General features: G+C 39.2%; 1 protein-coding gene across 1 annotated transcript in view; it reads right to left on the bottom strand.

The window, feature by feature from the left end:
* Positions 1–8,896: 8,896 nt before the first annotated feature.
* LOC126134764 (dynein regulatory complex subunit 3-like) overlaps positions 8,897–27,500 on the bottom strand; it is a 207,612-nt gene continuing 189,008 nt past the window's right edge. Inside the window, 2 exon segments of the mRNA XM_049915195.1 lie at positions 8,897–9,094; positions 20,990–21,190. Coding sequence (XP_049771152.1) covers positions 8,897–9,094; positions 20,990–21,190 — 399 coding nt within the window.

Genomic DNA, 27,500 nt, shown 5'->3' with positions numbered 1-27,500 from the left:
TGCATGATGACCTGTAAGTATTAATGTATATTCTAAATCACAAAAACTAAATGTTAAAGTAAACTAAATCACCATGCAAAACTGCTACGATTACTAACCTGCCTCGAGCCATGGCCCTGCTTGAGCCAATAATTCACGTTAAGTATTATGAGCTTCCTGAGTGTTGGAATTCCAATTATTCGGTTGTAAATGTTTGTGAAAGCAATGCTACCAACAGGACAATATGTATTACTCTGTTGCAATAAACCAAAGAGTAAAGAATTCACCTGTGAGATTAAAGATATTGCCCTTGATGGACAAGGGTCACTTTGAAGCTCAATATTGTATTGTGCTTATCCTTGTAATGGGACAAGGAACCATTTGTTGCTGTACCTTATTACAATCACCATATTGGATTCGTGACATTGGACAAGGGACACTTTGGAACAGCATGCAGTATTTCAATGTGATTTAGATGGGTTTTGGAGCATTTTGGAAGTTTAAGACATAAAACATTTTGTACAGAGGGCACAGATGAAGCCATTGCAACCAAAACATCAAATTGTCAAATTAGTGGACAAGGAACCATTTGGAAATGGTCACGTCAACTTTTAACTGCTTCATGCGATTTCAACAAACAGAATCTCAGATGACAGCATTGCACAGCAGCTATCACCCCTGAAAGCAACGTATCTGTATCTGTTTTATTTATTGATTTATGACATATTTTTTATCTTTTCTTATTACGGAAATGTTTGTCAGAACATTGTATTCTCCCCAACATCACAGCAAATGAATGCAATGAGAATACCTCACATTTTGTGATACTTGTGTATTTATTTATGGTCAGTCGTTTGTGCTAGCTGACACACCACTATTATAAAGAGTGCCATAAGACACTTCTGTCAAGCAGGCATAAATAATTGTTTAAACAATATTTAGCAAAAACCTGTTATCAGTAAATGTAAGTGTATTTGCATAATAATACTGGCTTATATACTTATGAACAAATCTTTATTTATATATATTGTGCATGGTCTATTTAAATATTCTTGTAATACACTATTTTAGTCTTGGAAGTTCAAGTTAAGGCAAATCATGTCTGTAGAATGTAGAAATAATATATTTTGGTGGGGACATCCTTCAGCCAATAGAAAATTGAAGAATAGCAGAACACTATGGGAGACAAGTGGAGAATGGGATTTGTCAAGTGAAGAGGTCAAGGGAGTGATTCTGGACACTTAGATGTTCATTGTGGAAGGAGGCAGACCTGCTCTTGGCATTGCGAGGTTTTTTGGTCATATAGGTGATTTATTCTTTGTGGTGTATGGCTGCTACAAGATTGTAACTTTCAAGACACTTTATGTTGGGACTTGACAGAATGCGGATCTCCCTGAGGTAACATGCAATATTTGGTCATTCAGTGACAGACTCTGGGCAGTGAACAGCCACTACCTTATTCTAACTTTTTCCACATGTATTACAGAATTAAGCACAGACAGTGTATGAGTTTCCACTTGGCACCTCATGTGTGTTAATTTATAAATGATCATGTTGAACTCTGAACTGTTTTGAGCTGGTAAATATTTTCTAAACTGTGCTCATGAAATGGACTTAGCTTTTGCCCATCTTTGATGATTATTTAGCTTGGGGATTCTGCTACCATTCTTGTAATGCTTGAAATGCAACTTTAGTGCATTTGAGAAGGTTATTTTCTGCCTGTATTTTATCTTGTTATCATAGGACCACTTTCTATTTATCTGAGCTTCACTTTCTTGAATAAATGTTGTTCAAAGTCATTCTCTGTCATCTGCCACAATTACAGATGTTAGATTAGAATACTTTTTATTACATTATTTTTTATATTCCTGTGTATTTTATTAATTCACAGTTATAGCCAATGCATAGACTATTTCACTGCAGGATCACAGCTACACGTTATTATTTGCAGCGAGTTGACTACATAGCTTGAAAGCAGACATGTGCAGCTCGAACCTAAAACTACATCAAACTATTCTTTTTTATCAGAGCCACTCACAGCCCAACCACCTACATTATGAGAACGTCACATAAAGACATTACTGATCTGCTTGTATGGGACTACTGGTTAGAAAGTGACAACTCAGCAGAAAACCGATAGGTAGAATCCCAAATTTCAAATGTATTTTTTGTGCATCACCATGTGTGTGTCTTGTACAAGACTGTTTCAGAGGACAAACAAATAAATAAATCTACTGTGATTTAGACACTGTAATATCCTCTTTGCTTCAAAAAGTGATATGAATGAACTATGTATATTAGCAGCAAAAGAGAATAATTAATAATCCGGAAGTGAACAGAAACAAACTGTCTTTTATAACTGCCCAATTTAAACTGTTTTCAATCCTCATCTAATTTTGTCCTCTCAGCAGTGCACGGTGAGTTCATGTAATCTCTCTCTCTCTCCTGTTTTAACCATGATAGAGTACAGACATGTCTACATGGTCCTTTTTGGTTACATGTGTTAATCTTTGTATTACATGGCACTGTAAAAATGGCCATGATTAGCATTATTTTCATTAAGGGAGAGCAAAAAATGAAAAGGTAATATTTAATACCCAAGTATTGTTATTATAATATCTATTAAACATCCTTTACTTGATACAACGTCCTTGCCAATTTCTGTGCACATGGCAAAATACTTAACACCAAAAAAGCAACTATCAATTGTAGTAAGTAAGAAAAATGACATACAACAATGGCAACCGAACTATAGACCTAATTTTTCTATTGTTGGAACTCATTCTTATATATTTACAGATATTGTGTTTGTGTATTTCTATGTAAAATTAATGCTTTATTGTTTTTCTGTTACCTTTAACAGTAAAAAATAGAAATGCTTTTTCATTCAAAATCTCAACTTTCAGCTTATGCAATTCAATTTCCAAATTATTAAAATTACTGGGTTCATTATCACATTCTTTGCTGATACTTTGTATGGCCTAAGTAGATGCAAGTTTGTTGTGCACAAGCTCTGCTCTCATTATTTTAGACTGCTTCCTGATCTGAAACCTGTTAACTTACTTTTATATAAATTTGTGTATTGCTATGTGATATCTTTATGAGTATGAGGATAAATCTGTTAGCATCTCAAAAATATCTGTTACTACTTGATCTCATGCAGAAAGAAATGCTAGGGATGTGGACACAGAGCTCACTGAAGTTGAAAATGGCATCAATGCAAATAATGATCAGCATTCTGATAGCGAAACTGAACAGTACAAAATATTGGTAGAGTAGCCTGCTTCAGGTTCTTCTGAAAATGTTGCATCTGCTAATCTGTTAAGAATCAAATGCTCATTATAAAGGAAGTCGAAAAATCTCATAATGAAACTAAAACAATTAGACAACAAATTGCTGAATCTAATGTGATTGTTGCTACAAATCAAGAAAACCTTTCTAACTGTCAGACTAAACTGCATTCTGCTGTAAGAGAAGCCTTCTGCCAGTTACAGCAAACTGCATCCCACAGTTAAGTGTATTCAGGAGCACAGTCTGGAACACAGGATCCAGTCAAAAGATTAAGAAACCAAAATTGCTTTAGATCAAATATCAAAACCACAGATAGCTTCTCATAAGGAGCTATCTAAAAGAATTAATTAAACTCTTAGCAGATGATTAGCCACAACTCATCACTCAACAAATATTTTCATACAGTTTTTTTTTTTTTTTTTTTTTTTTTTTTTTACCAAAACTGTGCAGCAGTGTGCTATTGAAAAAGAATCTAAAATCCTTGAGGACACAGAGGGCAAATTCACCTCTTACAAGAAGACTTTGTTAGATGTATTGGTGAGATAGTGAACAATTAGATCCAAAATTTATAGCAAAAGGATGATACGGCTTTATGCAATGGTTGCCAAATTGATAATAACCTAATCCTGTTCACAGGTGCTCAATTAAGTGCCTTGTTGGTGGGTATCTTTAGAATGATTTGTGGGCATACAAAGGTACCAAAATGCCTGTAAATGGATGCTGGATCTGGGAGTGATTAGTCTCAGGTCCAAACCAATGAAGTGGCAGGCCCTGTTATGAGCTGAAGTAGAGGAATTGAAGTTAGAGTACTCATTTTTTGTAGTCAATAGTTTGATAATCAAATATTTGATAGGGATGAACCTAATAGATCAGGGGGATTCTAGGATCAACCTCTGTGCTGACAAACTCAATTTGAGAAAATGCTGTGATGACATCATTGCCAATTTCATTCATAGTGATGAGTGTTATTGGCACTTGTATGCTTCCTATAATGTCCCCTGGGCCAAGTGGCCAGAGATCAGGAAGATGCTATCTTCAGAAATTTTGGAACCATAATTGATCCCATGTTGCAGTTTGTTATTAAGTTTCTAAACCTGACAGAAGTATGAGACTTGTTCTAGATGCCAGAGCAATAAATAAAATTCTTATTTTCAAACAAACTCAGCCAGAAAACATTGAATAAAAGATTTAGAATTTCTATGGTGTTAGATTCTTAACCAGTCATAACACTGGAAGATTTCCTTGGAAAAGAGATCCTGCAAATACACTGCTTTCATATTTGCCAGTCACATTAGCAGTTCAAGATGCTATTGTTTGGTTTAAATGTTAGTTCTGGTCTTTCTATAGTCACTTTGGACAACCATGAAGCATCAAACAGCCTGCACTTCTACAGTTGCCATCTTTCTACGCCAAAAATCCCTCCCATACAGCCTGGCTACCCAGGGATGGCTTATCTGCATTGGCAATAACTCCCTTGCCCAGTATTCCAAAGGTCTCACAAAGGCCTTCACAGGCAGGCACTAGCCTCCAGACCTAAGCTGCGAACAGATATCCCATGCCTTTTTCCTACACAACCCCAATCCTCCTACCATCCCCAAGAACCAGCTACAAACAAATGTCCCCTTTGTCTCCCTATCCCACGCGACTGGAACAACAGAACCACGTCCTTTGTCAGGGCTTTAATTCCTATCATCATGCCCTGAAATGAGAGACATCCTACCCAATATCCTTTCCACCCCTCGTAAAGTGGTGGTCCATTGCCTATCCAACTTCCACAACATCCTAATCCATTCCTATGCCACTGCCAACCCCAGCTCCTTGCCACAGGGATCATATCCCTGTAGAAGACCCAGGTCCAAAACCTGCCCAATCCAGTGACCCAGCACTGCCTATTCCAGTCCTGCCACAGGTTTACACTGCTGCATCAGAGGTCAGGCCACCAGTAAAAGGACCCATCCCACATACAGCTCTGCTGCAATCATTGCATAGGTTTTTATGTTGGTATGACTACCAACAAACACTCCACCAGAATGAACAGCCACCACCAAACTGTGACCAAGAGCATGGTTGACCACCCTATAGCAACATGCAGCTGAACATAATATGCTTGATTCCAATTGCTGCTTCACAACCCAGGCCATTTGTAACCTCCCCTCCTCCAGAAGCTTTTCCAAACTGTGCAGATGGGAGTTATCATTACACCAAATTCTCTGCTCTTGAAATTATCCCGTCTTAAGCCTGTGGTAACCTACTGTCCCCGCAGCTTCTACCCAACAGTTTCAACTACCTCTGTACTATCACCTCCTCTCAATTCACATCCCCTCACCCACATAGTGCGCTGCTCTCTGCGCACACAGCTACTGGTCTTTTCTCTTCATCTGTGCCTCCCCTTTTCCACTCCCCATCTCCCTCTGCCCTGCACAGCCTCTGAATACTGTAGCTGGCAACCTTTTACTGCCATTTATTCCAGGGCAGAAAGAATTGTGTATGTGTGTGTGTGTGTGTGTGTGTGTGTGTGTGTGTGTGTGTGTGTGTGTGTGTGTGTGTGTGTGAACAAGAAGGAGGGGAAAAGGATGGCAACTCTGCAAAGATCAGCAGAATTCTCAGGAAACATGACATCAAGAGCGTATTTTGCCCACGCACTAAGATTGGGACAATGTTGGAGAATGTAAAGGATGACTTGGGGTTACAGAAGTCAGGCATTTACAACATACCATGCGAGTGTGGGATGTCATACATCAGCCAGACCACCAGGAGTGTGGACATCAGGTGTAAAGAACAGGAGAGGCACACCAGACTCAGACAGGCAACCAAATCAGCCATAGCAGAACACTGTCTAGAGCTCAGATACTCGATGAACTACAGTGACACCAAGATTGTCATACAGACCCCCGATACTGGGACAGTGTCGTAAAAGAGTCAGTTGAGATCAATATCACAGAGAATCTCATCAACCGTGACACTGGATACCAGTTCAGCATGGTCTGGGATCTGGCTATTGAACTTCTGAAAATTCAGTGTAAAACACATTGAGATTTCATAAGAAACAGGGATGTGGACCAAGAAAACAGCCACGAGACAGAGCACCAGACACTACAGATTTATACTAAAACTCCTGAGATGGCAACCATGACTCTAGAGGGCATCCAAGTCAGCTGCGGACATTGGTTGGAACACCAGTGACCAGAAGGCACCATGGGAGCTGCATCTGGTGGCTGTTGACCACGAACGAAACACTTGATGCGGCGCGGACAGTTATGAAGTGCCCAGCAAGAAACAGAAGTGGACATTGAGGAAACAGCTGTGACTTAGACTCATCATGTTTCCCTAGGTCCCTTCCTTGGAATGCCAACTTTTCAGCAGAAGACAGGACAGCCATACACAACCTCAAAACAAATCCTGACCTAATTATCCTACCTGCAGACAAAGATTTCACCATCATTGTTATGAATCACAGTGAATACCTAGCAGAAGCCCTCTGCCAATTACATGACTCCTCACAGAACCTCTCCCCTGAATCCATTTCCCCCCTAACCCCTATGGCACCTGGCACAACCACTTTCTACATGTTTCGCAAAAACCACAAACCCAACAATCCTTGATGCCACAGTGTAGTTGATTATTGTGTTTCCACTGAAAGAATTTCAGCACTCATTGATCAATGCCTCCATCAAGTTGCCTGTAATCTAGCCTTCCATGTCAAAGATACCAACCACCTCCTTCACTACCTCTCCACCATCCTCATCTCTTTACCTCCTGGATCCCTACTTGTCACTGTTGGCGCCACTTCCCTATACACCAAAATGTCTCATGCCCATGGTCTTGGCGATGTTGGACATGACCTTTCACAATGTCTTTCAGACTCCAAACTCACTACCTCATTCCTCATACACCTTACTAACTTTATCCTAACTCACAACTACTTCTCCATTGAAGGGAAGGTACACAAACAAATCTGTGGCAAAGCCATGGGTACCTACATGGCACCCTCCTGAGCCAAACTGTTTATGAGTCATCAAGAGGAAACTTTCCTAGCCTCCCAAAACCCCAAACCTGTGGTATGGCTCAGGTTCACTTATGATATCTTCATGATCTGGACTGAGAGCCGAGACACGCTATCCTCATTTCTTCACAAACTCAACACCTTATCTCCTGTCTGCTTTACCCGGTCCTCCTCAACCTAGCATGCCACCTCCCTGCATGTTGACCTCCACTTCCCTAATGGCTTCATCCATACCTCAGTTCACATTAAACTCACCAACCACCAATGGAGTACCTGCATTTTGACAGCTGTCATCCCTCCTACACCAAAAAATTTCTCCCATACAGCCTGGTCCCTGGTCTGCAGCAAGAAGATCTCCCTTGCCCAGAATGCTGAAGGTCTCATCACAGCCTTCACAGACAGGCACTATCCTTCAGACCTAGTCCACAAACAGATCTTCCATGCCATTTGTCCTCAAAACCCCAATCCTTCGACCTCACACAAGATGCACTACAAAGTAGCACCTCCTTTATCACTCATTACCACCCTGGACTGGGATGACAGAACCGCACTCTTCATCAGGGCATTGATTATCTATCATCATGCCCTGTAATAAGAGAAATCCTACCTAACAACCTGTCCATGCCTCCTAAAGTGGTGTTCCATCACCAGCCAACCTCCACATCATCCTAGTTCATCCCTATGCCACTTCCAATCCCAAGCATTTGCCACAGGGATCATATCCTTGTGAAAGACCCAGGTCCAAGACCTGCCAAATCAACCCACACAGCACTTAGTATTCCAGTCCTGTCACAAGCTTATCCCACTGCATCAGAGGCCAGGCCACAAGTGGAAACAGCCAAGTCATATACCAGCTCTGGTGAAATCATTGCAGAGATTTCTATGTTGGTATGACTACCAACCAGCAGTCCACCAGGATGAACAGCCACCACAAAACTATGGCCAACAGCAAAGTAGACCACACTGTAGCACAACATGCATGCTTGATTTCAATGCCTCTCTACTCGAGCCATCTGGATTCTCCCCTCCTCCACTGCCTTTCCTTAACTGCACAGGTTGGAGTTATCCTTAAAACCATTTTGCAGTCCTGAAATTATCCAGGCGTTAACCTTAGGTAACATACTGTTCTCACATCCTCCATCCAAGCGTTTCCAGCCCCTCTGTCCTATCACCACCTCCCTAATCTCATTTTACACCCTTTCTGTGTGCCGCCCTCTGCCAATGCACCCATCATCTTTCCCCTTCCCTGCTCCTATACTTTTCCATTTCCCGTTCTCGCTACCCCTACCCCCCAGCCCCCTCCTCACAACTCAGTCCCACAGCTTCCTGAAACTGCTGCTCCTGGCTGTCGTGTGCATGAGATAATCTAGCTTGTGGGAATGAATGTGTGTGTGTTTCCTTTCCTAATGAAGGCTGTGGCCAAAAGCTAATGTGTAAGTATCTTTTATTTGTGCCTATCTGTAACTTGATGTCTCACGTTTACAGTAAGTAGCAATCTATATTTTCCTTATATTGTTGATATTCCAACCTGGAGTTTCCATTGTTTGATTATAATGCAATTCTTTAGAGAGTCTGTTGTGCATAGCTATATGACAGCAGTTTTAGTTCTCTGATTATGTGCAATTATTCACAAATAAAGTTATTTGTAATATGTACTTCCCTGTGTATATCTGCACACATATCGCTGGCCCATTTCTTTGCTTTCTTGACGAGTACATCTTCACGGCCATTAATTATTTGTGTGTGATAATCGTGTGAGCCACCTGTTGCTTTGTTCAGTGCCTCTTTGTCAGTCATTATCTGCATAATTGGACAGAGAGGCTTGTCATATACAATTTTTTAAATACTTTATTGTGAAAAATTAAGATAATAGAATAATTAATTTACTAAAACTACATGTACAAAATTTACAATGCAATTTCTCATAAATGAAATACATTGTTTATTCCAAACTCCAAAATCTCAAAATATAGCCATAGGCATATTTTGTAGTTCATTTTGCACAGGAAATATCAGGACCTTTTTGTAGTCAGCTTCATAAAATTAAACTTTAGTTCAACCTCATGGCAATTTACTGTCTGCTTGCAAAAACGGGGCATTATACTTTGGTTTGGCAAAATGCAGTGGATTGTTTGGCATAGGTGTTTCTTTCCCATTGTTTATTTTCTATCTGCAATATCTTTCACACTAACTTTGTTTTCTTTTGACTGTAATATTTCTGGATGTGTTCTGGTAACAAGCAAGTATTCATAACATTTAGATTTTCAAGTACAGTAGACTCTTGACTATATGACTCATGGCTATCCAGCCTACTTAATTAATAATATAATAATACTACTCTATGATAAAATGGTGATTAAAGAACAGATTTCAACTGTATTACACACAATCTATAAAAAACAGAAACACATTGCACATGTCACTGGATAGACAAAGGTTCAAAGCTTTGACATAGTTGTGCCATTGTATGTTTGGAGCAATATGGCAACTACAACACAAGAGAAATCATTTTATGTGTTGGAATGTATGTGAAGTCAATCCAATGTTATTCGCTTTTGGTCTTCCAGTTCACCAGACTTCACCTTGCAATTTTTTTCTGTGAGGGTACATAAAAGACAAAGCCTTTGTCCCATCAATGGCAGCTACTCTTCAAGAGCTGAGAAATAGAATTGTTGTTCAATATACAGGAACCAGTTGATTCATGTGTGGAATGAAATCAACTACTCTTTTAATGGTTCTTGAGCAACACACAGTGCTTATGTCAAGTGTATGATATAGTATCTGTACAAACATAAATCTCTGGACCTTCCTCTATCCATTGACATACACAATGTGTTTCAGTTTTTATAGTTTATCTGTAAGAAACAACTGAAATTTGTTCTTGCCTTTTGAATCACCCTGTACTGGTAATATTGAATAAATTATCAGACCCATTCTTCAACAAACAATACTTAGAAGCCCTCTTCCAGTGCTCACAAACAATGATGAATGCATGTAGTGAGCAGGGGACTTCAGACTGATTGCATATTTTTTAGATTTCCAAAAGGCTTTTGACAGTGTTCCTTAGGAGCAAGTCCTAATTAAACTTTGTGCCTAGGTAGTATCATCGCAGTTGTGTTACTGGACTTGTGATTTCTGTCAGAAAGATCACATTTCATAATAACTGATGGAAAATCATTGAGTAAAACAGAAGTAATATCTGGCATTTCCCAAGGAAGTGTTATAGGCCCTCTGTTGTCCCTGATCCACATAAACGATTTAGGAGACAATCTGAGCAGTCTTCTTAGATTGTTTGCAGATGATACTGTCATTTACTGTCATGTTAAGCCACCAGATGATCAAAACACATTGCAAAATGGTTTAGAGAAGATACCTATATGGTGCAAAATGTGGCAGTTGATTCTATCATGAAAAGTGTGAAGTCATCACCAAAAAGAATCCACTAAAATGCTGTGATATCAACTAGATAATTCAGGATTACAATTACAAATAACTTAAATTTGGAACAACCACATACATAATGTTGTGGTGAAAGCAAACCAAGAGTGTAATTTATTGTCAGAATACTTAGAAAATGTAACGGATCTATTTATTCATTTATTTATTGCACTATATATTCCATAGATCCATTTTTGCATGGTAATGGATGGATGTGAAATGGGGCAAAACATTTAATTCATTATTACATTTGTTTCCATCAGGACAATAAACAAAGAAACTGAAAATAAAAATAAAGGAACACAATCAGTAAGTTTACACTCAAAAACAGAGCCTATGATTCAATTTTCAGATCTTATCCAAACAATTTTTTACAAAGTAAAAGTGACCATCTTCTTGACTTACAGATCAATTTTCAGATCTTATCCAAACAATTTTTTACAAAGTAAAAGTGACCATCTTCTTGACTTACAGATCACCAATTGATCTAATTAAAGCAGCAAAATATATTGAATCCAGAATACACAATAATACACGGTAAATAATGTTAGCTATCTGTGCTATAAAAATTCTTCCAGCGAATAGAAAGTTTTTTCAAGCAAGAAATCCTTTAGCTTACTTTTAAATAGTACTTACTACCGTGTAGACACTTAATATTGCTTTGAAGTGCATTGAAGATTTTTGTGCTTGTGTATTTTACACCTTTTTGCACCAGAGACAAATTTTTTAGGTCACAGTGTATGTCACATTTCCTTCTTGCATTATGATGATGGTGTGTTTCATTCATTTTATATTGAGAAGGATTGTGAAGCATGAATGTCATGATCAAAAAGAGATATTGTGAAGAAGTGGTTAGTATTCCTATTTGTTTAAAAAGGTTGTGACATGAGGTTCTTGTAGGCACTCCACACAAAATTTGGACAACCTTTTTCTGATTTGTCAAGACTTTTTTCAACAGTGGTGAATTGCCCCAGAAGATTATTCCATAACACGTAAGTGAATGGAAGTAGCCAAAGTAAGCAGATTTTGAGACATTGGTGTCTCCAATTTTGGTAATTATCCGGATGGCAGATGTTGCTGAACCAAACTTTTTTAGGAGGTGTGCCCAGTCTGTATGTAAACCCAAGAATTTCAAACAATCTACCCTCTGTATCTGATGGCTCTCATGTGCAATGTTTATTTCCTGTGGAGTTTTGTGACCAGAATAGAAATGAATGCTTAGGTTTATTGCTAGAGAATTTACTGTGAAGCAACTCAGAACACGCTCTTATAACTAGCTGGCATTTAATTCTAGGTGAGGAGCTGTCTTATTGTGTATCACAATGCTTGGGTCATCAGCAAATATTGTACATTTGCTTGCTTTGTTTGAGGACAAAGAAAGTCATTGATATATGTGAGAAATAGCAATGGACCAAGGACACAAATTTATGGAACTACATAATTTACTGTTCTCCATTTGGACTCTACCCCACCTCCCTGTGTGTTGTTACCATCTACACTATTTTCTGTTGTCTGCTCTGTAGTCAGGATTTGAGCCAGTTGTCCAATAGTCCTCGGAATCCATAGTGACATGCTTTCTGTATAAGTATCCTACGACTGATGCACTCGAAGGCCTTAGACAGATCACATAATATGACTGACCACAGGCAATGTCTTTTTGTCAAGGCATTCCAAAGCATTATCAGTAAATGAAAATATAGCTTCAGTTGTGGAGATCCTTCTCTGGATCCAAAGTGGTTTTATTATTGCAATGTTTCCTAGGTGACTGAGAATCCTGGCATGTATTAATTTTTCAAGGAAAAGAGAGATAGGATGATAGTTTATAACATCTCAGGCATCACCTTTTTTGTAGAATAGCATACTTCATCTTGTCAGGGAATATACCTTGTTTCAGAGAGGCATTGAATATATGAGCAATGACTCCACTGAACTGATAGCAGCAGGCTTTTAGCAGTTTTCTGGAGATGTTGTAAATACCAGCTGAATTTTTGCTATTTAAAGAAATAATGGTTTTTCTTACTTCCTGTACTGTTATAGTGGCTATACCTATCTGCTCTATGGAATTTGTGTAGTGACCTTTCAGAGGCCTTCTAAGGAGCTATTGTGTCGTGTTTCCTCAGCAACACTTAAAAAGTGCTAATTAAAATTTTTTGCCACAGTCTCTTGATTTTGTACTTGTCTACCGTCATTACTGAGAACAATGTTTTGGAACCTACTAGAGCAGTTTGCACCAATCTCACTCTTTATCGCTTCCCATATTGTTTTCATTTTGCTAGTAGATTTTTTAATTTTGGAGCACAGATACAAACTTTTGGACTTCTGAATAACATTACTTAGTATTTTACAGTATTTTTATACTGATTTTAGCTGGTTGCAGCTGTCAGAATTTTTTGTGACGATATACAGCTCTCTTTTTCTTTTGCATCAAATTTTAATACCAATGGTTATGCTGGGCATTTTGGTATATTTTGTGGTTTGGGTCTTATATAGTTTTTTTGGGAAGGTGCTTTCAAATATCAGTGCCACTTCATTACTGAAAAGATTGTGCTTGTAAATGGCATTTTCTAAATGATACACAGGTCTCCAGTCTGTGGACTGGACATGTGATTTAAAAGTCTGAGGGGTTTCATCATTAATTGTCCTAGCTAGTTTCCAGTTGGGGCCACTATCATTCTTACAGATACTTGCACTATTTATAGTGAGTCTTTGTCCAACATGGTCAGAGAGACCATTCAGGACTTACCTGGTAGCTCTAGCGCCTATTTTGGTCTGGTGTGTAAATATACTATCAGTCAGTGTGCTTGTACATGAAGTTATTCTAGTAGCGAAGCTAACAACAGAAGAAAAATCATATGTGGACATCACATCTCTTTTATGTATGAATAAGCATATTATGAGAGCAGGTAGACAAATTCAAAAAGATACAAAACTTCCCTGAACGTCCTCTGTACATTGTAACTTCTATACATGGAAGGTATTCAAAAAGAATTCTATGGGGCACATACTGCCAAATGTTGTTCTAAACAATAATTCTGCACATCAGTTGCTCTACATGTGACATTGTTTTTAACATAAATGCCAAAACCACCTCTTTCTTTACACTTTCTACAAAATGATGTTGCTAATTAATAATTATTTATCACAAGGTTTTCTATACCAGAATTAATATGGTGCTCACTAAAGCACAGAACCTGGGCATAATCTCATAATCTAAACCCCGTGGTCCACAGATATTGATTATAAGTTCACTGATGTTACTGCCGAGACCTCTAATGTTTCGGTGATCAACTGCCAACTTTTGCTTAGCAGAAGGAGTTACATTGTTTTCTCTAAAAAAAGAAGTTTCAGTTGAAGGTCTGGGCAAGGTATTTTTCACTACCCATTTTTCCAATTTGGTCAGTTTACACACACTGACAGATTGGGAAGAAGCGCTTTTACATCATTTTTTCATCAGCCAGTTATCCAGTGTAGTCTGCCTATACCCAGTACTACAATTAGCTTGTGTAATGAAACACTTTTCATTCATATCTGACTGTCCTGGGTTCATTTTCTTCCTTGAATTTGCAGTTGTATCACAATTTATAGTCACTAAATGATTTTTCCCAAGTCAGTTGAGGTGATGGCCATGAGTCTCTACTAAGGAAACTGCTTACACTATGCTTGTCAGCCCCCTTCTGGAGTACTGGTGTGTGGTGTGTGATCCACATCAAATAGAATTGACAGAGGACATCAAAAAAAGTTTAATGAGGACCAGCTTGTTTTGTGTTACTGCGATAGATTGCCACGGATATGATACACGAATTGGGGTGGCATCATTAATACAAAGACGCTTTTCACTGTGACAAAACCTTCTCGCGAAATTTCAATCACTAACTTTCTCTTCAGATTATGAAAATATTTTGTTGGTGCCCACCTACATATGCAGAAATGACCATCATAATAAAGTGAGAGAAATCAGAGCTTGCACAGGAGTATTTAATTTTTTCCTGTGTGCTGTTTGAGAGCAGAACAGTAGAGACATAGCTTAAAGGTGATTTGGTGAAACCTCCTCCGGACACTCATTTTGATTTGCAGAGTAATCAGGTGGATGTACATTTGCAACCCTGTGTTCTTTGTTTTTTCAGTTGCAGATTGCAACAGAACATATTAAAGGCTTTACTGTACCGAAGTATGCGATACCCTCCAAATTCAACCAGTTTAACGAGTATTTATGATTATAGAAAAGTTATTGTGTATGTTAACAATGATTGCATAACATGTCTCCATAAACAGTCAACCCATTAAATTATACTGAATAACTGACCCACACAAAAGTTAATATCACTTGATCACTGATACAGCAAATGTCATCATGTAAAAACACTGAGTTCATCTTAAATAATTAATATGAAGTACGAAAAATAGTGGACAACTTAGGTATTTTGGATCTCCTTAAATAAAAATCACCCAGTGAAACCTAATTGTTCACTAGGAGCGTTTTCACTCAGTATTCACGAAATCAATCCTATTTTAGACTAAAACCAATGTAATTCTTAATAATTCATGTTATTTACTTATTTATGCAAATTAGAGAAGTCAATTGACAAACTTCTAAAAAACGGCCTTTTTGTAACAAAGAATTATTCTGTCAAGTCAACAAATCTGTCTGTCATTTTAATAACATGTTAAATTATGTCACTCGATGCAAATTAATAACTTTTCTGCACAAATTATGATAACAGATGTACATGTGACTTGTAAACTATATCTCTTTTTAGTAGTTCTTTGACAATGTTATAAATACAAGCAGCAAGAACGGTCGGAAGGCAGTCGGAATGTCACTTTGGTAAAGTGTGTTTGTGTGTTATTGTTTGAGGTGGATAAACACTGCAATGAACATGTAATGGAAGTACTACTTTGTGTTGAGTCATGGTCTTTGGTGGACTGTGGAATTAAGATGGCCACCAGAGTAATAAATATTTGAAGTTTACATATTTGTTGGTTTCGCTCGTTCTTTATCATCAAAAGCACATAAAAAACATGGGACCTCATGTTTTTAACCCTAGACAACCAGATTTAGAGCCAGCATCAGCATCGAGACACAGCAGCGATCCAGCAAGTAGCAGCGATTACCACAACACAATGCATTTTAATGGCGCCAACCTAACATCAAGTGCTAACAAGCTCCGTAAATGGGAATGAAATAGTGCGATTATAGCAATTAGCTATATCTACGACTAGGCGACCATTACAAGATCAAACATCCACAGTGCATGCATTTCAATTTTTTTTTTTTTTTTTTTGCAGTGTTTTAATGAAAGAGTCCAAAACGGATGATGAACAAAAATACTTGTAGTGACTATGGATCAGAAATTACATGCTGTAATAAGACTGGATTCTGGGGTACCAGTCAAAAGTGTTGCTTTGGGGTAAGAGGTAGAAAAAAGTACTGTTGGAGACTGGAAGAAAAATCAAGCAGAAATTGCAAAGTATTGTGCTTCCCAAGCTAGTGGGAGTTGAATAAAAGTAAGGAAGACTATGATGAAACTTGAGCGTAAAGAAGTTGAGGAAGCTTTGTTTTTGTGATATGAACATTTACGAGGAAAAAGTTTGCCAATTACTTGACCAGTATTGCAAGAAAAAGCATTGCAATTTCAGCAGTAAATAGAAGGAGAAGATTGAGACTTTACTGCCCGTGATGAATGGCTGGATCAGTAGTATTCACCAGATTACCATTAGTGGAGAGGCTTTATCCACTGACAGAGAGGGTAGACCATTCTTTAAAGACAATCTTTCACAGTTAATTGACGAGGATGGAATTTCTGATGAAGCTTTCATATGTGATGAGAGCAATTTAAATAACAAGATACTCCCTATAAATGTTTGTTTCAAAAAGGGAAGCTGCAGCACTTGGATACAAGTAAAGTAGGGAATGAGTTCTCATAGAGGCTTGCAGTAATGCAACTGGCAACCACAAGCTTAGGGTTACATCAACAGGGAAAGCACGGAAACTTAAGAGATTTCAACAACCTGAAAAATCAGGAATCACTGGCCCTACATTACTCTTATCAAAAGAAATCCTGGATGAATTCAGCAATATTTAAAACCTGGTTCCAAAATGAATCCACACCAGCTGTAGAGAAACATTTAAAAGACAACAATATACCAAGAAAAGCCACTATTTCTTGATAACATGCCTTTGCATCCTGTCTGTTGCAAACTCACAGAAGGAAATATGAAATCATTATTTCACCATCAAATGTGACTGCTCTTTGACAGCCAATGGATCTGGGCAGCCTTGAAATGCTGAAGAAGAAGTATTGCTCCTGACTTCACGTTTTGTTGATATCAGAGATTGATAACAGTGGAGACTGTGTAACCATTCTGAAAAGAACGGACTTGCTAGATGTCATAAGGAGATTGGCCAAAGTGTGGGAGGAGCCAAACATCTCACTTGTAAGGTCTTTGTGGTGTCACTGCCAGGACACCACACTTGTTAGGTGGTAGCCTTTAAATCGGCCGCGGTCTGTTAGTATACGTCGGACCCGCGTGTCGCCACTAACAGTGATTGCAGACCGAGCGCCGCCACGCGGCAGGTCTAGTCTAGAGAGACTCCCTAGCACTCGCCCCAGTTGTACAGCTGACTTTGCTAGCGATGGCTCACTGTCTACATACGCTCTCATTTGCAGAGACGACAGTTTAGCATAGCCTTCAGCTATGTCATTTGCTACGACCTAGCAAGGCGCCATATTCAGTTACTATGAATGTATTCTAAACAGATAATATTGTGAATCATGTACCATCAAGAGCGACGTTCATCATTAATGGATTAAAGTTAAGTATCAAACTAATTATGTCTGCTTTCTGAATTCTAATTCCTTGTCATGTTCCAGACCTCACGTCAGTATAGTTCTTCCCTCCTCACGCCAGCCTGCGTGAGCTAAAACGCGTGCATTTCAGCCCCCACTAGTAACACGGTGTTGACTCTCCTGCCAACACAACAGTCTTGAAAGAAAAATTCTTTTAGACCATAGGCAAATGATGAAGTTGGTGAACTAAGTAACAATGATATTGTGGAAATGGTGATGCAAGGGGCTGTAACATAAGAGGAACAGGCAAAAACTCAGACGACAGGAGAAATCTCGTTTCACATTCGGGATGGTTCAGGATGTCTGAGGCAGTTGCTGTAGTTCTTTAGTGAGTGGGAGCAAGCAATGTCAGTTGATAACATCTGTTTGCATATGTAGAGGGATATGGCAGTGCGGAAGAGGGCTAAGGGAGGGAAACAGTTGTTTGTCAAAGACTTGTACATAACAACCACTATAACTAGCACATATTACACAATAGGTGAATATGGATTGGGGCTAAGAAATGAAAGAGGAAGCCACCTGGTGGAATTTTGCACAGAGCATAACTTAATCATAGCTAACACTTGGTTCAAGAATCATAAAAGGAGGTTGTACACATGGAAGAAGCCTGGAGATACTGACAGGTTTCAGATAGATTATATAATGGTAAGACAGAGATTTAGGAACCAGGTTTTAAATTGTAAGACATTTCCAGGGGCAGATGTGGACTCTGACCACAATCTACTGGTTATGAACTGTAGATTAAAACTGAAGAAACTGCAAAAAGATGGCAATTTAAGGAGATGGGACCTGGATAAACTGACTAAACCAGAGGTTGTACAGAGTTTCAGGGAGAGCATAAGGCAACAATTGACAGGAATGGGGGAAAGAAATACAGTATAAGAAGAATGGGTAGCTTTGAGAGATGAAGTAGTGAAGGCAGCAGAGGATCAAGTAGGTAAAAAGACGAGGGCTAGTAGAAATCCTTGGGCAGCAAAAAAATATTGAATTTAATTGATGAAAGGAGAAAATATAAAAATGCAGTAAATGAAGCAGGAATACAAACGTCTCAAAAATTAGATCGACAGGAAGTGCAAAATGGCTAAGCAGGGATGGCTAGAGGGCAAATGTAAGGATTTAGAGGCTTATCTCACTAGGGGTAGGATATATACTGCCTACAGGAAAATTAAAGAGACCTTTGGAGAAAAGAGAACCACTTGTATGAATATCAAGAGCTCAGACGGAAACCCAGTTTTAAGCAAAGAAGGGAAAGCAGAAAGGTGGAAGGAGTATATAGAGGGTCTATACAAGTGGGATGTACCGAGGACAAAATTATGAAAATGGAAGAGGATGTAGATGAAGATCAAATGGGAGATACGATACTGCGTGAAGAGTTTGACAGCGCACTGAAAGACCTGGGTCGAAACAAGGCCCCGGGAGTAGACAACTTTCCATTAGAAGTACTGATGGCCTTGGGAGAGCCAGCCCTGACAAAACTCTACCATCTGGTGAGCAAGATGTATGAGACAGGCGAAATACCCTCAGACTTCAAGAAGAATATAATAATTCCAATCCCAAAGAAATCAGGTGCTGACAGATGTGAAAATTACCAAACAATCAGTTTAATAAGTCACGGATGCAAAATACTAACGCGAATTCTTTACAGACGAATGGAAAAACTGGTAGAAGCCAACCTCGGGGAAGATCAGTTTGGATTCTGCAGAAATATTGGAACATATGAGGCAACACTGACCCTATGACTTATCTTAGAAGCTAGATTAAGGAAAGGCAAACCTACGTTTCTAGCTTTTGACAATGTTGACTGGAATACTCTCTTTCAAATTCTGAAGATGGCAGGGGTAAAATACAGGGAGCGAAAGGCTATTTACAATTTGTACAGAAACCAGATGGCAGTTATAAGAGTCGTGGGGCATGAAAGGGAAGCAGTGATTGGGAAGGTAGTGAGACAGGATTGTAGCCTATCCTCGATGTTATTCAATCAGTATATTGAGCAAGCAGTAAAGGAAACAAAAGAAAAATTCAGAGTAGGAATTAAAATCCATGGAGAAGAAATAAAAACTTTGAGGTTCGCCAATGACATTGTAGTTCTGTCAGAGACAGCAAAGGACTTGGAAGAGCTGTTGAACGGAATGGACAATGTCTTGAAAGGAGGATATAAGATGAACATCAACAAAAGGAAAATGAGGATAATGGAATGTAGTCGAGTTAAGTCGGGTGATGCTGAGGGAATTATATTAGGAAATGAGACACTTAAAGCAGTAAAGGAGTTTTGCTATTTGGGGAGCAAAATAACTGATGATGGTCGAAGTAGAGAGGATATAAAATGTAGACTGGCAATGGCAAGGAAAGAGTTTCTGAAGAAGAGAAATTTGTTAACATCGAGTGTAGATGTAAGTGTCAGGAAGTCGTTTCTGAAAGTATTTGCATGGAGCTTAGCCATGTACGGAAGTGAAATATGGACGATAACTAGTTTGGACAAGAAGAGAATAGAAGCTTTCGAAATGTGGTGCTACAGAAGAATGCTGAAGATTAGATGGGTAGATCATATAACTAATGAGGAGGTATTGAATAGGATTGGGGAGAAGAGAAGTTTGTGGCACAACTTGACTAGAAGAAGGGACCGGTTGGTAGGACATTTTCTGAGGCATCAAGGGATCACCAATGTAGTATTGGAGGGAAGCGTAGAGGGTAAAAATTGTAGAGGGAGACCAAGAGATGAATACACTAAACAGATTCAGAAGCATGTAGGTTGCAGTAGGTGCTGGGAGATGAAGAAGCTTGCACAGGATAGAGTAGCATGGAGAGCTGCATCAAACCAGTCTCAGGACTGAAGACCACAACAACAACAACATTACACAATAAGTCAGGAAACGTTAATAAAACAGGGTTTTGATATTTGAAAAAAGGTATTTTGAATAGTATGGCTAGGATCACAAGAAATAATTTTAGAACTCACTTTTTTGTTATATGGGTTGACCTTCTGCCACATTAGGCCAGATAGTTGAGAGTCTACTGTATGTACACAGAATAAAACATGTAACATTTTACAATTTTTTTGACTGTTTCACTATGTGTTTTCTTCAGGTTTGACAAGTTCCGATCTTCATTACTCACTATGACTAGTATATAGTATAGCTGGACTTGAAACAACAAGCAACTAAAACCTGTGCTTCATGCATCTGAAGAAGACAACTAGAATAACTGTCGAAATACCCTGTGAAGTGACAATATTAATTCAACTGCAGAATGAAATATCTGAAAATTATCATTTTCACTGAGAAAGCTTTAAACATCACATCCCAACATTTTTTTTTTTTTTTTAAGCAGCACAATGAAATACGCTACTAAGTGCAAATAAAAATAATTTGGGTTTATCAATCTATTAAACTGTGTGTCTATACTGTTTTAGCTTTTTATCTATATGACTTACCTGTTGTAGTTCACGGGGTATACGAAACTTTGGGTCATCCGCCTTTGTGATAACATTGCTGAGGTAGCGATTTGCACAGTCTGACAACTGTTCACTGAATATTTGCTGTGAATTACGACATTCAACAAATATAGCTTGAGCATCCTTAATAAATGTGGCAACAAGTTCAATTAAGTTTCTCTCAAAAGCGGCATTTGTTTTCTGCGAGCAAAAATAATTTCAGTATTATAAGAAATTTATTCATGTGATAAAACAGATATCGTACAAAGGTATGATAGGTAAACGACATTGTGAAAACTATTGTACTGTCTCTAATCTAAAGCAATTCTACTTGTCCAAACTTGAAATTTGTGGCTAGGACTTGCTTTTGACTTTTTATCATTATTGATTTTTTACATAGTTGAACTAAGTAATTGAAAAAACATGAATGAAATAAATACATGGCTTTAATAATGAATGAAATCAATGAAATAAATACATGGCTTTAATAATCTCTATAAAACTGAAGAATATCTTAGGATTAAAGGAGACCACTCGACAAACAGAAGAACCTCTGTCTTGTCGATAGGCACACATAAAAGGAAGAAACATTTTTGGCTTTTGGATTTATTCTTTGATGAGCTACAGTAAATTACACACACACACACACACACACACACACACACACAGATATATATATATATATATATATATATATATATATATATATATATATATATATATATATATATATATATATATATATATAGTGTTATAATAGAAGGAAACATTCCACGTAGGAAAAATATACCTAAAAACAAAGATGATGTGACTTACCAAATGAAAGTGCTGGCAGGTCAACAGACACACAAACGAACACAAACATACACATAAAATTCAAGCTTTCGCAACAAACTGTTGCCTCATCAGGAGAGAGGGAAGGAGAGGGAAAGACGAAAGGATGTGGGTTTTAAGGGAGAGGGTAAGGAGTCATTCCAGTCCTGGGAGCGGAAAGACTTACCTTAGGGGGAAAAAAGGAACGGGTATACACTCGCGCACACACACATATCCATCCACACATATACAGACACAAGCAGACATATTTAAAGACAAAGAGTTTGGGCAGAGATGTCAGTCGAGGCAGAAGTGCAGAGGCAAAGATGTTGTTGAATGACAGGTGAGGTATGAGTGGCGGCAACTTGAAATTAGCGGAGATTGAGGCCTGGTGGATAACGGGAAGAGAGGATATATTGAAGAGCAAGTTCCCATCTCCGGAGTTCGGATAGGTTGGTGTTGGTGGGAAGTATCCAGATAACCCAGACGGTGTAACACTGCGCCAAGATGTGCTGGCCGTGCACCAAGGCATGTTTAGCCACAGGGTGATCCTCATTACCAACAAACACTGTCTGCCTGTGTCCATTCATGCGAATGGACAGTTTGTTGCTGGTCATTCCCACATAGAATGCATCACAGTGTAGGCAGGTCAGTTGGTAGATCACGTGGGTGCTTTCACACGTGGCTCTGCCTTTGATTGTGTACACCTTCCGGGTTACAGGACTCGAGTAGGTGGTGGTGGGAGGGTGCATGGGACACGTTTTACACCGGGGGTGGTTACAAGGGTAGGAGCCAGAGGGTAGGGAAGGTGGTTTGGGGATTTCATAGGGATGAACTAAGAGGTTACGAAGGTTAGGTGGACGGCGGAAAGACACTCTTGGTGGAGTGGGGAGGATTTCATGAAGGATGGATCTCATTTCAGGGCAGGATTTGAGGAAGTCGTATCCCTGCTGGAGAGCCACATTCAGAATCTGATCCAGTCCCGGAAAGTATCCTGTCACAAGTGGGGCACTTTTGTGGTTCTTCTGTGGGAGGTTCTGGGTTTGAGAGGATGAGGAAGTGGCTCTGGTTATTTGCTTCTGTACCAGGTCAGGAGGGTAGTTGCGGGATGCGAAAGCTGTTGTCAGGTTGTTGGTGTAATGCTTCAGGGATTCCGGACTGGAGCAGATTTGTTTGCCACGAAGACCTAGGTTGTAGGGAAGGGACCGTTTTATGTGGAATGGGTGGCAGCTGTCGTAATGGAGGTACTGTTGCTTGTTGGTGGGTTTGATGTGGACGGACGTGTGAAGCTGGCCATTGGACAGGTGGAGGTCAACGTCAACGAATCTGCTCCAGTCCGGAATCCTTGAACCATTACACCAACAACCTGAAAACAGCTTTTGCATCCCGTAACTACCCTCCCGACCTGGTACAGAAGCAAATAACCAGAGCCACTTCCTCATCTCCTCAAACCCGGAACCTTCCACAGAAGAACCCCAAAAGTGCCCCACTTGTGACAGGATACTTTCCGGGACTGGATCAGATTCTGAATGTGGCTCTCCAGCAGGGATACGACTTCCTCAAATCCTGCCCTGAAATGAGATCCATCCTTCATGAAATCCTCCCCACTCCACCAAGAGTGTCTTTCCGCCGTCCACCTAACCTTCGTAACCTCTTAGTTCATCCCTATGAAATCCCCAAACCACCTTCCCTACCCTCTGGCTCCTACCCCTGTAACCGCCCCTGGTGTAAAACCTGTCCCATGCACCCTCCCACCACCACCTATTCCAGTCCTGTTACCCGGAAGGTGTACACGATCAAAGGCAGAACCACGTGTGAAAGCACCCACGTGATTTACCAACTGACCTGCCTACACTGTGAAGCGTTCTATGTGGGAATGACCAGCAACAAACTGTCCATTCGCATGAATGGACACAGGCAGACAGTGTTTGTTGGTAATGAGGATCACCCTGTGGCTAAACATGCCTTGGTGCACGGCCAGCACAGTGTTACACCGTCCGGGTTATCTGGATACTTCCCACTAACACCAACCTGTCAGAACTCCGGAGATGGGAACTTGCCCTTCAGCATATACTCTCTTCTCGCTATCTGCCAGGCCTCAATCTCCGCTAATTTCTAATTTCAATCTGCCGCCGCTCATACCTCACCTGTCTTTCAACATCATCTTTGCCTCTGTACTTCCGTCCCGACTGACATCACTGCCCAAACTCTTTGCCTTTACAAATGTCTGCTTGTGTCTGTGTATGTGTGGATGGATATGTGTGTGTGTGCAAGTGTATACCTGTCCTTTTTCCCCCTAAGGTAAGTCTTTCCGCTCCCGGGATTGGAATGACTCCTTACCCTCTCCCTTAAAACCCATATCCTTTTGTCTTTCCTTCTCCTTCCCTCTTTCCTGACGAGGCAACCGTTGGTTGCGAAAGCTAGAATTTTGTGTGTATGTTTGTGTTTGTTTGTGTGTCTATCGACCTGCCAGCGCTTTTGTTTGGTAAGTCTCATCATCTTTCTTTTTAAATATATTTTTCCCACGTAGAATGTTTCCCTCTATTCCCTCTAATATATATATATATATATATATATATATATATATATATATATATATATATATATATATATATATAGAGGGAAACATAATGAAAAAATATATCTAAAAACAAAGGTGATGTAACCCACCAAACGAAAGCGTTGGTATGTTGATAGACACACAAACAAACACAAACACACACAAGCTTTCGCAACCCACCGTTGCTTCATCAGGAAAGTGGGAAGGAGAGGGAAAGACAAAAGGATGTGGGTTTTAAGGGAGAGGGTAAGGAGTCATTCCAATCCCGGGAGCGGAAAGACTTACCTTAGGGAGAAAAAGGACAGGTATACACTCGCACACACACACACACACACACATCCATCTGCACATATACAGACACAATATATAAAAACAAAGATGCTGTAACTTACCAAACGAAAGCGTTGGTACGTTGATAGAGACAATAAACACACAAACACACACACACAAATTTCAAGCTTTTGCAACCCACAGTTGCTTCGTCAGGAAAGAGGGAAGGAGAGGGAAAAACAAAAGTATGTGGGCTTTAAGGGATAGGGTAAGGAGTCAATCCAATCCTGGGAGGGGAAATACTTACCTTAGGGGGAAAAAAGGACAAGTATACACTCGCACACACACATATCCATCCACACATATACAGACACAGGCAGAGATATGTAAATGCATTAACATATTTCTGCCTGTGTCTGTATATGTGCGGATGGATGTGTGTGAGTGTATACCTGTCCTTTTTTCCCCACAAGGTAAGTCTTTCCACTCCCGGGATTGGAATGACTCCTTACCCTCTCCCTTAAGGCCCACATACTTTAGTCTTTCCCTCTCCTTCCCTCTTTCCTGATGAAGCAACCTTGGGTTGCGAAAGCTTGAAATTGGCGTGTGTTTGTGTATTTATTGCCTCTATCAACGTACCAACACTTTTGTTTGGTAAGTTCCAGCATCTTTGTTTTCAGATATATTTTTCCCATGTGGAATGTTTCCCTATATATATATATATATCTAAAAAGAAAGATGATGAGACTTACCAAACAAAAGCGCTGGTAGGTCGATACACACACAGACAAACACAAACATACAAACAAAATTCAAGCTTTCGCAACCAACGGTTGCCTCATCAGGAAAGAGGGAAGGAGAGGGAAAGACGAAAGGATTTGGGTTTTAAGGGAGAGGGTAAGGAGTCATTCCAATCCCGGGAGCGGAAAGACTTACCTTAGGGGGAAAAAAGGACAGGTATACACTCGCACATACACACATATCCATCTGCATATACACAGACACAAGCAGACATTTGTCATTATATTCATATATTCTTATATATATATACATACACCTAAGAACAAAGATGATGTGACTTACCAAATGAAAGTGCTGGCAGGTCGACAGACACACAAACGAACACAAACATACACACAAAATTCAAGCTTCGTCAGGAAAGAGGGACAAAGCAACTGTTTGTTGCGAAAGCTTGAATTTTGTGTGTATGTTTGTGTTTGTTTGTGTGTCTATCGACCTGCCAGCGCTTTTGTTTGGTAAGTCTCATCATCTTTGTTTTTAGATATATTTTTCCCATGCGGAATGTTTCCCTCTATTATATTTAAAACATTGAAAGATCATAAATGATGAAACTTCCTGGCAGATTAAGACGGTGTACTGGACCGAAACGTGAACTCGGGACCTTTGCCTTTCGCGGGCAAGTGCTCTACCAACTGAGCTACCCAAGCACGACTCACACCCTGTCCTCACAGCTTTAATTCCGCCAGTACCTCGTCTCCCCTACCTTCCAAATGATGTCATAAAAGAAAGAAGATATCAGAGGATACTGCAAGAGCATCGGAATTTCGTGAACCATACTAAAATGTGCACATTTAAAGTGCATACTTAAAGGGCACATTCGTATGTCCAGATTCCGATTGAAATAGACCCCAACGTGATATTAAGCTTTCGGGATGTAAATTTTCTTGGAGCACCAGTACTGTATTATAACATGTTTGGTTCTTTATTATGGTATAATGCCGTACGTGCTAGAAAATGAAAACGTGACCTTGAAATGCAGCGAACAGTTGAAACTAGCCAGTACTGTGGAATTAAACATTTCATTTCAAATACGTTGACTGCCTCTGTGGAAAAGTTTAACAAAAGTCAAATTTCTTTAGCAAACAGACAAAAATAACTTCATTGTTCCACAAGGCAATTAATGCTTGACTGTCAGAAAGGTGGAAATAAAATAAAATCTGAAACTAATTATATATTTCAGCCTTCCGTAATTATGTGAATGTGTTTTAATTCACTTGATAGCTCCCGGCCACAGATACCCATTTTTTTTTTTTTTTTTTTTTTTTAATTTTGATGTGAGAGTGAATGAAGGGGAAACAGCAAAATCACTAAATGTAAACATGGGTCCTGTGGAGACTACCCACTATAGCTCAGACTACTCTGCACATCAGCCCCGGATCTACGACATTTTTGAACTGGGTCAATACTAAAAAAAATCGAATTTTCAAAATATGTTCATCATGTAGTGCACATCTTTCTGAAAAGTCTGAAACATAAAACACATGTATTCAAGGAAATGTAAGCCATATTATTTAGTCTTAAGTATGCCAAAGTGCAGTGACATGCCTCTTCATAAAGCATTTTTATATTGCACGTCCAAACTATATTCAGGAAAGTGGAAACTGAAATGTCCTGTCGTGCCTCTCCTGCTCTCAGTCGGCCGGTTTGACAGCCCGCCCCTCTTAAAAAAATTTCGCAATTAATCGAGAGAAGAAGAATTCTTCAGAAAATCTGAACTCTTTATTGCCTATTAGTTAATAACTTGCTGTTTTGTCTGACATAAAATTAAATATGCGATATATAAAACCAATACTGACAAGAGATAAGCAAGAAATTACACATTTCTTCAAACCTTAGCTCCTAGCATTTTTTTCTCTCTAATCTTGCTACAGCTTTATGTGGCATACTTTCCTTTCTACAAAAGAATCTATTACCTCATCAAAGTTCATCAAACGTTTTGTTACATGAAAAATCGAAATGTCGTTATCTAATAATGAAAAAGCTGTTAATACAAATAATACCCAAGACTGGTGTGGTTTCTCGATCTGATTACATCTATTTTGTCACTGTCTGCTAGATAAAACAAAA

This window comes from Schistocerca cancellata, chromosome 1 (assembly GCF_023864275.1).
Source record: "Schistocerca cancellata isolate TAMUIC-IGC-003103 chromosome 1, iqSchCanc2.1, whole genome shotgun sequence".
In the NCBI taxonomy this organism is placed as follows: Eukaryota; Metazoa; Arthropoda; class Insecta; order Orthoptera; family Acrididae; genus Schistocerca; species Schistocerca cancellata.
The sequence above is the reverse complement of the archived record's forward strand: the minus strand, read 5'-3'. Positions and strand labels throughout refer to the sequence as shown.